The sequence below is a fragment of the Mauremys mutica genome, chromosome 1 (genome assembly GCF_020497125.1).
Source record: "Mauremys mutica isolate MM-2020 ecotype Southern chromosome 1, ASM2049712v1, whole genome shotgun sequence".
In the NCBI taxonomy this organism is placed as follows: domain Eukaryota; kingdom Metazoa; phylum Chordata; order Testudines; family Geoemydidae; genus Mauremys; species Mauremys mutica.
In genome coordinates this window covers 12,492,741-12,509,265 of record NC_059072.1, presented here as the reverse complement: position 1 = coordinate 12,509,265, position 16,525 = coordinate 12,492,741, and the positions used below count along the sequence as shown (strand labels likewise).

At 48.9% G+C, this 16,525-nt stretch overlaps 1 protein-coding gene across 6 annotated transcripts in view; it reads right to left on the bottom strand.

Moving 5' to 3' along the window:
- LOC123376720 (store-operated calcium entry regulator STIMATE-like) overlaps window positions 1–16,525 on the bottom strand; it is an 82,906-nt gene that overhangs the window by 24,738 nt on the left and 41,643 nt on the right. For all 6 annotated transcript variants that reach the window (XM_045029002.1, XM_045028979.1, XM_045028970.1 and 3 more), the window contains exons 2-4: window positions 13,830–13,878; window positions 12,378–12,473; window positions 9,253–9,374 (exon numbers count right to left, since the gene is read on the bottom strand). In XM_045029002.1, coding sequence (XP_044884937.1) covers window positions 9,253–9,374; window positions 12,378–12,473; window positions 13,830–13,878 — 267 coding nt within the window. The remainder of the gene's footprint in view (window positions 1–9,252; window positions 9,375–12,377; window positions 12,474–13,829; window positions 13,879–16,525) is intronic.

Sequence of the window (16,525 nt, the reverse complement as noted above, 5' to 3'; positions counted from 1 at the left end):
AACAGGTGGTAGTTTTATTCCCTCTCAAAAGCTTCCAGCCATCACACTACGGGACAGCCAGTCTGGTATGGTACTTGTACGGGTGGACTGCAGAGCCACACAGGAATTGGGGAACTCATTTTCCTTCATGTAGAAGAGGAAGAGAATAAGGCGGAGACCAGACTGAGCCTTGTGTTTACTGTGAGGCTGCCTAAACCCTTTAACTAGAGCGGTGCAAAACTCAGCTAGTTTGAGCCACGTGGCCTTGCAAACCTGCTCTTTGCTTTGGCATTTCGGAGAGAAACAAACAGATCCAAAAAACCCTCAAAGCAAACCCATCAGTTATATTGGAAACAGATGGCGCTGCACCTTTTGGTTGTGTTGCCATACCAGACACCAGCCTGGACTCCTGAAACTTTCAATAAGCCAGGCCAGAATTTAAACCAGGCAAGTTTTGCCTGGTTCAGGGTTTCCACTGTGAATGCTTCAAGTCTCTAGCCTGGTGATCTCAATGCAACATTGCTCATTTGGTTACCCCTTTACATGGTTATTCTTCACCACATACCGACTGCACACGTCAACAGAAGAGCTGTCAAAGAGGCACAGATCCCAGCACTGAGATGTTTCAAGCAACAGGTGTGGCTCAGAGCAGGTTTTTTTTAAGCTGTTTTGTCCCTTCTCGTCCACATTCATTTTAATTTTCAAAACTGAGAAAAAAAATGTTTTAATGCAACAGAGGAAGACTCGGTTCTTAAGCATAAAGAAGTTTCAGGGTTAGACATGCATTGGTTTTTATCCTCTGACCAGAGGGTCTGTGGGTTTTGGAGTTGTACTTTGCAGGAGTTTGGTCTCCTAGGAACAAGAGGCTGCTCAGTGCCAAAAATCTCTCTGGCCTGGGGCAAATGTCAAACTGTTCTATGGTTTTTCTTAAGTGGCTGCATGGCTGACTGGCTCTGTCAGTGGGATTTAGATCTTCTCATTTTCAGCCAGGAGCTCAAATCTAGCCCAGGGAAGCAATCAGCTGCAGTGATCAGGTGGCCATTGGGCTGCTGTGTGGGGTGATTTGGTCGTCCGAGTCCTATTCGGCAAGGAAGAGTGCCAATATTACAAGAATCATTAAACAGGCATAAGAGAACCCCTTCTTTCCTCCCGATCTACAGGTCAGCCAGAGGCTTGAACAATTCAATCTGATACAGTGCCCTGGAGCTCACCACTCCAGGTTTGGCCAGCCAGCAAGGGAAGCATCTAGATGCATGGTTCCTCCACATAAGGTAATAATTGGAGATATACCAATCTCCTAGAACTGGAAGGGACCTTGAAAGGTCATGGAGTCCAGCCCCCTGCCTTCACTAGCAGGACCAATTTTTGCCCCAGATCCTTAAGTGGCCCCCTCAAGGATTGAACTCACAACCCTGGGTTTAGCAGGCCAATGCTCAAACCACTGAGCTATCCCACCCTCCCAGACACCCAACTAGTACAGGAATTGACAGCCTAGCAGAACATAAACTTCCCACACACACATCGTGATGGATCTCACCTCTCAGATAACTGGGTCCCAAACGACTCAGGTTTTACAGACTGGCACGCAACACCTTCCTAGGCACACACAGGAGACTCTAGGCAGGTAGCTCAGAGCCCTGGGTCATTGAGAGCAGACTGCTTTAATCAATGGGCAAGATGCTCCATTCTGCTTTAACTGAAGGCTCCAGATGCTTTTCACATAGAACACGTTCTAATCAGACCTTGAGATTCCACAGCCACGGAAACCGTGCAGCCTCCAAGTTGGACTACAGATGGGGCAGGGAGGAGGGATGGGTGGAACGCATTATCTGCCATAGTTGATACCTGAGAATCTAGGAGAAACAATGGATCCACTACAACCCCTAAGATTGCAAGGAATGGTAGCAAACTCAGGACATACACAGGGTGCCCTCATCCCCAGTCACAATTGATTCAGTCTGATCCTACCTGAGCTTACATTCCAATTCCTTACCTTTGTCGGCCTTGGAGAGCGCAGGCTACAGCATTTGTGTTAAGACTACAGGGAAATCTAGATCACAGCACGTCATTCATATAGCATGGATACTGCTGGGAAAGCCGCCTCCTCTCTCCTGCACATACAAATTCAATAGCAGGGATGGAACAATGCAGAATCTCACACCTACTGACCACTGGCAGATGCAAAAAAGTCTTAATGGTGCCAACAGCAAATGGTTAATACTCATGGGTCAAACCTAATGGGTGGATAAATCGTTCCCCAGAAGAATACGAAGAGTGAACAATAAATCCACTCAGTGCGGGGTCTAGGGAGGAAGGATACACACTGTCAGCTTTTGAGACTTCTTAGGTGAGGCAAGCAATCCCCCAAGTGAGTCTTCTCACCCACTTCCACAAGAGCCTGTAGACTGGTCAACTCCTCATTGAGATCAACACTGATCGTCCAACAAAATCAGCAGGGACACTTTGTACCTGTGATCATCAACAGGAGGAGAGAGAGAGAGCCACAGGGGATCCTCGGACCCATGTACTGCTCCCTCTGACACAGGCCCAGATAGCCTCCTCGCAAGTCCCATAAGGACAGACTCATCTCCTGGAGACACTGGAGGGTAAGTTTGGAAAGAGGTGATCATCTGATCTGAGCAAACACTAAATTCCAATCCTGTGTATAAAAGGCTTCAAAGATATTCTTGCATTGTAGCTAGCAAGTGTTAGAAGAAAGTGTCTTCTCTGCTGTAGCCATCTGAGTCTTCACTCGTGTGTCTCCATGATACAGGAATGTCCTCCTCCTCATGTCTCATGTATTCCAGTTGTGCTGGGAGTGAGCGCCTCCCAGTAGCTTGCAGAGCTTGAATACCTCACGAGCAGCGCTGCTTTCTCTCACTCCAAGCCGTTACCACACAACAGGATTACTTTTAATCCATGTGGCTTTTACTGCACTGAGCTGTCAGCAAACCCCACACATCACTGTCTGATAGCTTTATTCACTGCCTTTACAAAGCCATATGTGCACGGAGCATATACAAAAGGGTTAACTGCAAACCCAAGAGCTAAATAGAAGCTAGAAGGCAAATGGAAATTGAGAGTGTGATGGTTTGAATACTCTATAGTAGCATACAGAGGTACAGTAATAATTCTGCTGGAAGTAAATTTGCATTTAAAGGTAACATTTAATTGAACACAACACTGATGGAGAGTGCCGGCTTGTCAGCTCTGGGGAAGAACGTCTTATTTAACCACAGGATCAAGGGCAGCAATGCACAAGCCTGTCGCATAGGCTGCCTCAATGCAACTCGTACCGAAGGTGCAGGTACCACCTGTCAGAGCAGATTTTCATCACCCTTAGCATCTGGCAAGACTGCCAACAAGGGTGCCAGGCAGGCCAAATCCAACATGAACATGGAGACCCGACTTCAGTGGGCACTGGATGAGTCCAGAGATTGGGCAGGGTCCTGGATCCATTGTTCCAGTTCAGACCCCTCTCCCGAACCACTGTTCTATTCTCAGTTCAGTTTTCATATCGTACAACTGCAGGAGTTAATTCCCGTTTAAGTTCCATGCATTACAGTGATTCCCCGGTGCCCTGCCCCTTGTGGAGGCATCTGCACCCGGGCACAGTGGGTGCATGCAAGTGCAGAATTCCAGTTTCACACCTGCTTTGCCCAGGTGTAAACACTGCCGCGGGGAGGGGGGGCAAGGCAGTGAGAGATCAGGCCTTTGGTGGTGTTGGACTATTAGGGTCCCCTCCTCCCTCACTTTCCCCCACATACAGGAGCAGTGAGCTAGAATACAAAGTCAGTCCCCTTCCCCACGGCATCTGGATATTTTTGGTAAGATTTAAGCACTAACAGACCGCTCTCCCTTGGCTGCCCAGGACGTGGGAACACTTGTTATGGAAATATTGTATAAATACCATGACAACAGGCCCCAAAGCATCCCACACAGGTCCTCAGTTAAACTCAACAGCTGGCACAGAGCATGTTCTCCTACAGCTAACTTTGACCAGCCAAGTTCAATAGGGCACTAAGCAGCGTTTAAAGGGTTCTGACCAGCACGTCTTTACATCTCCAGCCAGCAAACTGACCGAATCACCATGCTTGGAACCTCCAGAGTCACTGGAGCGACAGGTTCATATCCCAGAAATAGCCACTCAAGCCCTCCTTTCTGGAGAGAAAACGGAAAGGCATCTATAGGAGGGGGGTGAGGATGTAGGTAGGGGGATGAACAGGTGAGAAGGGATGTAAAAAATATTTTCAAGCAAAATTGACATGCAGTGTAGTAACTTGCACCTTGATCTCCGCACATATTCGTTGTTCCCTCTCCCCAGTCCTTTGTTAACATAGTGTCTATTTTAGACTATGCTCTTTGGGGTAGGAACCATGATTTCACGTGAGTCTGAGGTGCCTGGCACGGCATGGCTCCCTATTGCTTGCAAACCCCTGATTACCCACTTCATTTTAAGTGGTCTCCCACAGCACACATGGGTTCCTTCTGCTTAACTTTTTTAGTGTAGACCTCACCTGAGCTAAATACAAGTTGGGAAAAATTGTTAAGTCAACCCAACTACATCACTCAGGGGTGTGAAAAATCCACCCCCTTGAGCAATGTAGTTAAGCCCAGGTGTAGACCGCACTAGGTTGACAGAAGAATTCTTCATAGAATCATAGACTCTCAGGGTTGGAAGGGACCTCAGGAGGTCATCTAGTCCAACCCCCTGCTCAAAGCAGGACCAAACCCAACTAAATCAGTTGACCTAGCTCCTGCTTCTTGGGGAGATGAATTAACCACAGCAATGAGAGAACCCCATCCTGTCACTGCAGGGAGTGTCTACACTGCAGCACTACCATGTCAGCATTTCTAGTGAAAACAGAGCCTCAGACACTCTGGTTACCTTCCCCCGGCCTGAAGAAGGCTGAGGTTTTAGCACTAGGCATGGAGAGGACAATATTCCAGGGGGAAACCACAACCGGAATTTGGAGAGAAGATTAGACAGGAGCTCCTCATGGTGCCACTTCTACACGCAAGAGGAGCACAGTTACAGCAATCTGTTCCACTTTACACAAAGCAAGAGCAACTCTTAAGGATCCAGCAATTTCCCAATAAAGCCCAGAATCGTCCAAAGTTTGATCCCCAATTTATCGGGTCATCGTTATAAGACTTTAGTCCCCTAAGAGTTAGTACGTTCCAAAAGCGTGGAGGATCCAGGAACAGTTAAAACAAAAAGCAGTCAAGCTGGACAGCAGACAGCACCCTAGCTATTCTCCTTGTTAGCCAACTGGCATTCTTCCTCCTAAGCAAGGAGGACTTTGCTCTAGCTGGCTTGATTTAAAAAAGCAGCTTCTGCTCCCTCCTCCATGCCTGCAGCTGAACAAAAAACACAGGGAAGTTTTCACTCATATTAACAAAGCTTTAACTAATCTTAAGAACATAAGAACGGCCATACTGAGGTCAGACCAATTGTCCATCTAGCTCAGTATCCTGTCTTCTGACAGTGGCCAGTGCCAGGAGATTCCAAGGGAATGAACAGAACAGGTAACCATCAAGTGATCCATCCCGTCACCCATTCCCAGCTTCTGGCAAACAGAGGCTAGGGACACTTCAGAATCTTGGAGAGGGTTATTGGAGTTTCTTTATAAAGTTTTAACCTCTCTCTCCAGAAGCCTGGCTTGAACTACCAAAACAAGTCGCTCTTCTGCTGCGAAAGCCATGGATCTTTTTAATTTCAAAGCCAAATATGTTATAAAGTTTCTCGCCAATTATGTTGTGCCATGATCTCAGAGCAAGCCAAACACTGAACAAACCCTCAACACCCCTATTGGCTCAAGGTCTCTCTCTAGGAAGTGCCCCAATATGAAAAAAGTTTGATAGGTTGAGCGACTGGTTCAAAGTAACAATGGCAGGCCTGGGAGAACAGAACTCTCACCCTGGCTTACTTACCATTAGACAACCTACAGGCCAGTTTGGAAGCTACAATAATGCTGATAAGTTTGGTGTAGAATCTGGAATAAAGCCAGGGATACGGATTCTTTCCCTACTTTTCTAACCATTACACCAGACTCCCACTTGCTGTCTCCAAGGGAAACGCTTAAATTTCCTGAAGATCCAAGTGCTCACCTGGAACTTCTCACAGGGGGGAAAAACACATTCAGTTTAAAATACCAAGGAAGTTTAAAGCATTTGTTTCTCTTATATACACAAGAACGTCACTCTGCCCCTCTGTGCCCCAACCATCCAGGCCACATCAAAGTACTGTCACTTCTTCCTCTAGTTGGTACATCTAAGATCCATCCTCGTTTATCCCTACAGACCCCCCCAAAAAACAACAACCCACCCCCCTTTCATCCAGGGTCTCATCCCCCAGCCAGATGGCTGCAGCCTCCTCCTTTTTGGCCTTCTAACTGCTCATCTGTCAGTTGATATACAGACAGCAACCAAGCTACATTTTTGCCCAGATGATCCTCCCCACTTTGAATTGCTCCACCAAATCAAAGATCAGGCTTCCTGTCTTTATCTTCAAAGCCATGCATAATTCTGCAGCCATCTTAGCTGCTGGAGAAGCAAAGGACATCTCCAAACCTCCCATACCACTGCCTAGGCAAGAAGTGCCCTGCCGTAGCAAGTTCACAGCACTGCTACACTCTCTCCATTCAAATCCCCCTAGAAGAAAGGCCTAACTCTCCACAACATCTCAGGAGGGTGATCTGGGCAAGAACATAACTTGGTTGCTGTCTGTGTGTGTCAGTTGGAAGGGTGCAGATGAGTGGTCAGAGGGCCAAAAGGGAGGAGGTTGCAGCCATCTGGCTGGGAACTGTGACCTTAGATGAAAGGTTTGTTTGCTGTAGGGAAGGATGGATATTAGCTGCACTAATTAGCTACAAGAGGCACAACTGCAGGGTAATCTGGGATTGTGTTTACAAGAGTGTGGAAGCTTTGTTAGAGAGCCCACAACAAAGGTTGCATTGAGACATACAAATTCCACACTTCACACCCACCTATGCCTGTTTTTCAAACCAACATCAGACGCTTTTGAAAGCTTAGATGTTTCGGGAAGAATCGCGACTAAACAAGTCCTTTTAAACTAATTCTCTCTCTCTGTTTCTAGCGGAAGGAACCTAACCTCGCAGGACTGCCGGGAGGATTTGTTTATTTGTACAGCACTTTCAAGATGTGACGCCCGAAGCAAGGGCCTGATCCAAAGTTCAGGTCAATGGGAGTCTTTACCCTGATTTCACTTTGGATCAAACTCTAATTGCTTAGATTACCAGATGAAAAGCAACAGGGGGGGGAAAAAAGGAGTCAATCCTGTTTTCATTAAAGTATCCCCGATAATTAAACCTTTACAGGGATGGAAAAGTGAGAATGTGGCTTTTACTGATGGAATGGTCTAGGAACAGAAGGGAATTCTGTAGGACATGCTGAAGTTTCAGTGGGTCTTTAAGATCACAAAAAACCCAAACTTTTCAAAGCAGTAGGGAAGAATTATTTGTCTTCCCCTCTGAAAGACAGAAGTACTGTACTCACTTAACTTCATCTTTTATTTAGAAAGACAAGTGCTACCCTCTAGTGGAAATGTCTAAAAAAACAAACCAAGCTCACAGACCCTAAGCAGGGGATGAAATAAAGGGAAGATGATGGTAGAATCTCAGAAATACAGAAAGCGACTGAGTAATTTCTGAACCCACGATCTAGAAAGAGTTTTGGGACTGGATTCTATTCTTTAGGTCTTATGCAACCCCAAATGGATGAGACTGCTGGTTGGGCATTTTCAGCTACAGATCCTTGATTCAAAACATTTCTTCCATCCAAGTGCAAAGCAACCTTGACTAGTCAACATTTAGAATGTGCTGTAAGGCTTATGTATTTTCCTAGAGAGGCAGCTTGAATGGGTGCCTCACCAATGAGTTGGAGGGGGAAATTTTTCCTTTTGCGGAATAGGAAGAGTTTGTGGATACTGATCTATTTGTTACCTAATGATTTCATGACTTTTTAATATGAAAGCTAATCTCTAGCATGGCTGACAGGTACCTTTGAGAATTAACTATTCATCTGAATCATAGAACTGGAAGGGACCTCAAGCAGTCTTCTAGTCCAGTCCCCTGCACTCAAAGCAGGGCTAAGTATTATATCTAAGCAGTGATGAGCTGCCAAAATATTAACAACCGGTTCCCTTCTCCTCACCCCACAAGGGGGTCATGCCCCCCCCCGGGACTCCTGCCCCATCCAACCCCCTTTCCCTATCCCCTGACTGCCTCCTGCCACCCCATCCAAACCCTTCTCTCATTCCTGATGGCACCCGGGACCCCTGCCCCATCCAACCACCCCTTCTCTCTGTCCCCTGACTGTCCCTGGAATCCCTACCCCTGACTGCCCCCCACCGCCCCATCCAACCCCTGCTCCTTCCTGACTGCCCCCTGGGACCCTTGACCCCGTTCAATCCCCCTGTTCCCTGCCCTCTGACCGCCCCGACACTAATCCACCCCCCCAACTCCCCTGCCCTCTATCCAATACTCCCTCCCTGCCCCCTTACCGCACTGCCTGGAGGTGGGAGCCAGGTCGGGCCAGGTCTGGGAACGGAGCCGCTCGGCCGGAGCCAGGGCGCTTGGCCGGGCCCGGGCCCAGGGGCCGGAGCCGCGCCGCCCAGCCGAGGTCGCGGCCGGACCCAGGAGCCGGGCAGGAGCCGTGCCGCCCGGCTGAGGTCGCGGCCAGACCCAGGAGCCAGAGCCGCGCCGCCCGGCCGAGGTCAGGGTTGGGGGCAAGGCCGGAGCCGTGCGGCGCCTGGAGCCCTCCTGCTCGCGCCCCCGCCCCAGCCCCAGCTCACCTGGGGGAAGCCGCTGCTTCCTTCTCAGCCCTCCCAGGCTTCCCGCGCGAACAGCTGATTCGCGGGAAGCTGGGGAGGGGGAGGAGAAGCTGGAGGAGCATTCAGAAGAGGAGGCAGAGGCGGAGTGAGGTGAGCTGGGGCTGGGGGAAGGGCAGGGAGCTGCTAGAGCTTTTGTTAAATTTAAAAGCCCTTTTCGAACCAGTTGTCCCTGGTGGGACAACCGGTTCTAAACGGGCTTCTAAATTTAACTACCGGTTCCCACGAACCAGTGGGAACCGGCTCCAGCTCAGCACTGTATCTAAGTATTAAAGTATCTTCTTTGAATGCACCCAATGTAAGTTCCATTAGCCTGAATCTTCCAGTAAGCATCAGAAGTGTGAACTTGCTGTGTGTTTTGTGCAAAGACGATATAGAAATATTGGAGGGAAAGGAAGAGGATCAGGTTGTCCTATACCTACCATACTCTCCAAAGACTAGGCATGTGTACTCCCGGTGCTCCACAACCCAGGAGACAACCTTCACACCGAACCAGATCAGCAGCATCCCCAGTGTGGCATCGAGGATGAAATTCATTAGGTAGCTAAGAGAAGGGGGAGAAAACACCCTGTGTAACACTTAAATTCAGGCTCAGCTTGGTTCTTAACTCCCAATGAATCAAAATAGATTCTGATAGATACTTTGGAAGTCCCCATTCAGATAAGACAAGCTTCATTATATGCAGTAGTCCCAATTCTCCTTCCTTGTATGAAATCACTGTTGGCTTTAAGGGAGTTCTGTTGGCATAGAATCTATATAAGGGAGAAGCCACAAATGAAAGGAGAATTGGTTCCAAAGTCTCCCTTGTCCCCCAACTCCTCATCTGTGAAGTTCTAAGAAGATCCTGTTCGTGATATGTTACAGGATCAAATTAGCCTGAGAATATCTTCTATGGCAGTTAGGAAACCAGTATCCAGTTTTGAGTTATTGTATATTCATGAACAGTGTGAGATTTTCTTTTCAGAACTCCTAAGGGTGCCTTGAAATATTCATTAATTGGGCTTTATCTCAATATCCAATCTTTCCATCTTTTAATCTATAACCACCTTGGGAACACTTGAGCAAATCTTCCCTCCCCATACACACTGGCTTATCACTGCACTGTTACTCAGTGTTAAGAGTAATTCTTTGGGATTTCTGTAGCCTCATACATATTTTAAAGTTACACACGTGCTTAAGTTTCTTTAGAGGATTGGGGCCTAGGCTTTGTATCTCTTCTGCCACAGAGTCCACGCACAAAGCTCTGAGATGCAAAATTACCTTGTTCAGGGCTCAGACTACATAGACGTAAGTATTTCTATAGTCCCTAACATTAGGGTTGTCAACTGTCTAATCACACAACCCCAAACATCCTTGCCCTGACCTCATCCCACCCCTTCCCTGCGGCCCCGCTCCTGCCCCACCCCTTCTCCAAGGCCGCCTCACTCACTCCATTCCCCCCCTCCGTCTCGCTTTCCCCCCCACCCTTACTCACTTTCACCGGCCTCAGGCAGGGGGTTGGGTTCCAGGAGGGGGTGCGGGCTCTGGGCTGGGGCCCAGGGGTTCAGAGTGTGGGTGGGGGCTCCAGGCTGAGCCTGGGGCAGAGGGTTGGAGTACAGGTGGGAGTGTGGGGGTGCAGGAGTTTGGATGTAGGAGAGGGCTCAGGGCTGGGGGAGGGGGTGGGGGGTGCAGGCTCTGGGAGGGAGTTTGGGTGCAGGAAGGGGCTCTGGGCTGGAGTTGGGGTCAGGGGCGGCTCTAGCTTTTTTGCCGCCCCAAGCATGGCAGCTTGCCTGCGGGAGGTCCCCAGTCCCGCGGATTCGGCGGCAATTCAGTGGGGGGTACGCCGAATCCGCGGGACTGGGGACCTCCCGCAGGCAAGCTGCTGAAGGCTGCCTGACGCGCTTGAAGCGCTGGTGTCTGGAGCTGGTTGGGGTGCAGGGTGCAGGCTCTGGCTGGGCAGCACTTACCTCGGGTGGCTCCTGTTTGGCGGCGCAGCGGGGTAAGGCAGGCTCCCTGCCTGCCCTGGCCTTGAGCAGCTCGTGGAAGCAGCCAGCCAATGGGAACTGCGGGGGTGGTGCTTGTAGGCAGGGGCAGCATGTGGAGACCCCCTCCCCTCCAGGACCCAAGGGGGTGCTGGCTACTTCCCAGAGTGGCATGGGGCTAGGGCATAGCCCTGCCTTAGCCCCGCTGCGCTGCCGGACTTTAAGCGGCTTAAAATCTCCTGGACTGGCTTCAGTAGCCTCTGGGAGATAGAGCCTGATTCCGGAAGCCTCCTGGTGAAGTGGGAGGGTTGGCAACCCTACCTAACAGTAACATAGATGTTAAGGAAGTGGGGGAAACAGAGAGCTCTGCTGCGTTTTTTTGTTTAAAACTATGAAGAATTACAGACTTTGCAAACAGACACTCTATTAGAAGAGTAGGTTCAACTTCAGGCCAACACCATTTAAAGAGATACTACCATTTTTTTTCTCCGGAGCCAACTGTTTTTTTAAAGCTATAGCTGGGCTTTCAGAGATTCTAAAGCTGGATGGGACCATTGTGATCCTCTCGTCTGACCTCCCGTATACCAAAGGCCAGAGAAGTTTCCAAGTAATTCCAATGGAGTTAGTCAAAAAAAACTGAGGAGGAGTTAAGTCTAGTATGAATAAATGACTTGTGGGAAAAGAAAGGCAAACTCTTTCTTTTGATTTACACCCCTCCCTCAGCCTTCTACAATAGTGTGAATGCAAATACTAGTGCGGGAGAGCCACAAAGTGACACAATGAAAATCAGATGGAAAAAAAAGAGTAACAGGTTTCAACACTCCTTTACGGCTTTAATAGTATGAAGTACTAATAGCACAGGTAAAGGCAGACATTTTAAACTATGATTCTCCTCTAAAAGGCCTGATTTCAGAAAGTCAGACATGCAAGAGACAGTTACACATTTACCTTGCATATGTACCAAATGCAATTATAATGTGCAAATATATTATCCATCAATATGTATATGGCACTTTATCCATAGGTCTCAGAGTACTTTACAAGGACTGGGGAAACCTTCCTTCTTCTGCCCCACATAGGTCACACAGCAATTGGCAACAGAGCCCAGATCTCCAGAATCTCAGCCATTGGACAGCTCTGCCCCCCCCCCGCAAACAACTGCACTGGCAGACTAGGAACGCAGACGCACATTCATTTTTGCACTTCCAGTAGAGTGCCAGATACTTTGGAAACCCCAGATGCCTCCACCCAGACGAGAAACACCGACTGTTAGATGGGAATTAACAGCATTAAGAGGATCTAAGTCAGTGTCTGTTTCTACAGCAGAGACAATAGACGCAAGTGAATTTAGATTCCTCCAGTCCCAATTATAGAACGTTAATGCAAGTGTAGACCCTGGGCGTCGGCAGGCAGGAGCGAACCTGGGACTTCTGGAGCTTAGTGCATGAGCCTCTACCACATGAGCTACAAGCCACCTGCCTGTTAGCTAAGGCTGCAGAGCAAGCAAACTCTCCCCCCAACCTCTCCGGGACAGAACATCACACCCAGAAGGTGTGTTGGCTACACAAGCACAATGCTGTACTCACAGAGAGCAGGGATCTTCTGCAGTATGACCAGACAGGAAAACATTAGCAAAATGAATGAAGAGGGCACCTATTGCTTGCTTGGAGGTGTCATAAAACCTGAAATAGATGCAACCACCTTTCCAACAGCAGCAGCAGAGTGTTAGCCGGCACACGAAATCACATTGCCAAGATGGGGACCTCAGATGAAGCCTGGCACAAGGAGCTTTTGTAATCCCCAGGTGGGATTCCCAGAAGCTCTCATTGAAGTAAATGGGAGCAGAGGTCGGCTGGTGCCCAGTGCTTTTGAAAACCCCACACCCCACGAGGAGCAGCAAGCACGACTCCTGGATTTACACCATTACCAGACGTTCATGTCAGAGAGGTCACTGGATGTGAGCCCCTGGCACAGTGAATGCAGCATTAGTGAGGGTGCTATTAGGAAACAGGGTGGGGATGAGGGAGGAGAATTGAACCTCCTCCTATTCAGGCCTAGGCCTCCCCGCGGAGGCTGTCAGCAAGAAGGAAGTCAGCACCAACTGTGATGGTGCTTTCCCCCCATTTGTATACTGGGAACAGGACAGCTTTGTTCAGAGCCCATGTAAGGTGACATGAGACTGTGAAAGCTTTTGGTGACTACTGATCTGGGCCAGATTTCAGCTGGTATCTTAGGCCTGGTCTACACTAGGGTGGGTGGGGGAAATCGATCTAAGATGCGCAACTTCAGCTACGAGAATAGCGTAGCTGAAGTCGACGTATCTTAGATCGACTTAGATTGACTTACTTCGCGTCCTCGCGGCGCGGGATCAATGGCCACCGCTCCCCCGTCAACTCCGCTTCCGCCTCTTGCCCTAGTGGAGTTCCGGAGTCGACGGGAGTGCGTTTGGGGATCGATGTATCCCGTCTAGATGAGACGCGATACATTGATCCCCGATAGATCGATCACTACCCGCCGATTTGGCGGGAGTGGAGACATACCCTTAGTGATGAGAGGTTCTCCTGCACGGCCAGGAAGCCAATCAGTCCTTGATATTAGACTTGTTTATTCATCCCTTAGCTACAAATGCACAGGTGTAGCAGGCTTCTTAACTTGGCTCTCACTGCAGCGTAACAAACGTTATGCTGGGAACTGCATACAGCTGTCTGGAGCTCATGATAAATAGTTCACTTGCTAGTGAGCTGGTAATGCCTGGAGACTTCTCCACGAACAGTAAAAAGTACTAAACAGGGCCAAACACTCTGTAGCATCTAGGATTACAGTATTTAAATCAATCAATTTCATCCATAATGTGATGGGAACTTTATAGGCAGTAACACCACTAAGAATTTCAGTCTGTTCACTATTTTCATGTTAAACATTTAGGAACAGGAAGGACCTAGAAGCCCATTAATGATCAGAGTAAACATAAAAAGCCGTTCTGCAAGACAGAATCTATTCCCCTTAGTTCAGAGCTTTTAAAAAACGCTATTTCTCACCAGATCCTCCAGGGACGCCTCTCTTCTTTTGGTTCCTGAAAGCGCTTTACTGTAAAGACAGAGACAATTAAAGGTCAGATTTACAAGGAAATGAGACCTTACTGTATAATTGGACTAAGCAGCAAGATTAGAAGGTAAGATGATTACAACAAACCCTGACATTTCTCTAGAGTCTGTTTTGCCTCTGTTATACTCAGTCCAAGACACACCAAGGCCTTCTTTGGGCTAGGAAAAAAGGGTTACTCCATACATTTCAGTAATCTAGTGTAGACTTTAACAAATGCAGCAATGGTCACCTGGAAGTCTAGGGGAGAGCCTAGAGCAGAGGTGGGCAAACTGTGACCTGCAGGACCCTCCTGCCCAGCTCCTAAGCTCCTGGCCCAGGAGGATCGCCCCCGGCCCTCCCCTGCTGTTCCCCCTCTCCCGCAGCCTCAGCTCACTGCGTCGCCGGCGCAATGCTCTGGGTGGTGAGCTCTTGCCAGGCAGTGCAGCTGCAGAGCCGCGGCCTGACCCGGTGCTCTGTACTGCGTGGTAAGGGGGCAGGGAGCAGGGGGGAGGGGTTGGATAGAGGGCAGGGGAGTTTGGGGTGGTGGGCGGGGGTGGGGGTGTGGATAGGGGTCAGAGGGTAGGAAATAGGGGGTTGATGGGGTCCCGGGGGGGCAATCAGGATTGAGAGGAGGGGTTGGATGGGGCAGCGGGGGGCAGTCAGAGGCAGGGGTTCCAGGGGTGGTTGGATGGGGCAGGGCAATCAGGATTGAAAGGAGGGGTCGGATGGGGCGGCAGGGGGCAGTCAGGGGCAGGGGTTCCGGGGGGCAGTCAGGGGACAGGGAGGGGTGGATGGGGCAGGAGTCCCAGAGGGGCCACCAGGGAGTGAGAAGCAGGGGGAGTCGGATGGGGCTAGGTCCGGGCCACGCCTGGCTGTTTGGGGAGGCACAGCCGCCCCTAACCAGCCCTCCATACAGTTTTGGAAACCGAAGTGGCCCTCAGGCCAAAAAGTTTGCCCGCCCCTGGGCTAGAGTCTAACCATTTAGACTTGGCCAAGCTAGGAGATTCAGAGCTAAGCCAAAAGGATCTGGTTGAGCTTCGCAAGCTGGAACATGAGCAGAGACACGAGAACTGATCATGTACCTATCAAACCACCAGACAGTTAACACCAGAAATATTTTCACTGGTTTGGCTCAGGCTCTATTGCTCTTGGCGTCAGGCATGCCGCTGGCCCCAGGCGTGTGCTTTTATGGGCTTGTCCACTTTTAAACACAGCACTGCGATTTCAAGGATCTGAAGGATGTGAGTGCAGTATTTCTTGACTTTAGGAGACAACGCTACAGTGGCAGCTGGGTGCACTGGGTGACCTCTGACTTCTAGTTCTAGGATTTTATCAGTCTAATCTGAGCTATAAACTTCTGATTCCCATTCCTAGCTCCTGGAAGTCTCTTTAAGCCTCAGAGATGGTGACCGGATTATCACTGAGACTCTATGAAGTTCCTAATTGTCAGCTAAGGATGGTTTCTAATTGGGGGTGCGAAAAATGATTCAGAAGAGAGACACACACCCGGCCCACTCCAAAATGAAGTGCTATAAACCACTCCAAATTTAGTACTATCAACCTCCCAAAAAATTTTTGAAAGTAACATTTTAAAGCTACAACCTTGATTTAAGTCATGGGTGGCATTATCAAAATGTTATCCAACTCGTGCATAATATAGGAGTTAACCAATGGTTGACTGCGACTGAACATGCAGCATGTACAGTGTGGGCAAGTTCATCTCGATAAGAACCCTTTCGTTTTTACGTCTCCCAAGTTTGCAAGCGGAGGGGTTTGTATTTAAACGTGTGACTGCTGCAGGACAGAAGCGATATCCTGGACCAAAACTTAACTGCCTTTCGCTGTAGAGGAACTATAGAAATTACAAGATACTAACGCAGAGACTAACACAAGGAGCACTAGGTTAGATGGCACAGCAATAGGGTGGGTACACACAACATTTAATAGCGCAAACCATCTGCACAAAATACAGTTATATAATCTCAAAGTAAAGGCTTAACCAAAGTTTCCAACACGTTCTTACTGAGGACAACAGCTCGTGGACTGACAGACTCTTCAGCAGCAGGTAAAATAAGCTCATCAGAAAGACAGAAGTGACTGACAAGAGAGGAGAGGGTTGAAAGAGAGTGAAAAAGTAAGATTATGAACCACCCCAGCACCCACTAAATACAAGAATGGGCACGTTTGACCGAACAGTCTTTGCAAGTTCCTAGCAAGGTCTTGTTTCTATTTAATCAGCTTGACACTACATAGCACCTCCATCCATGGCCGTGTCTACACTACAAATTAGATCCCCCTAATTTATGACAACATACAGCCACTGCAGTTATTAAATTGCTTGTGCGTGCGCACTCTTTGCTCCTCGTGTTGGCGGTGTGCGTCCTCACCAGGAACGCTTCTCTCGGCTCTATTGTCAGTGTGGGGCATGGCAGAACAGCTCCTGAAGGCCAACAACAGTCAAGCTGGTGTTACTAAATCAGCACAGAGTCCTTTACGGTGGTGGGAGCCAAACTTAAGTGAAGACACTTCCACAAGTGGCTCGATGTAAGACAGCTTACGTCGACCTAACCGTGTAGCATAGACCAGGCCCAAGAGCATGTTCAATGTTAATTAAACCTGTCGGTCCACTTGAGATAGGTATCCACACCCT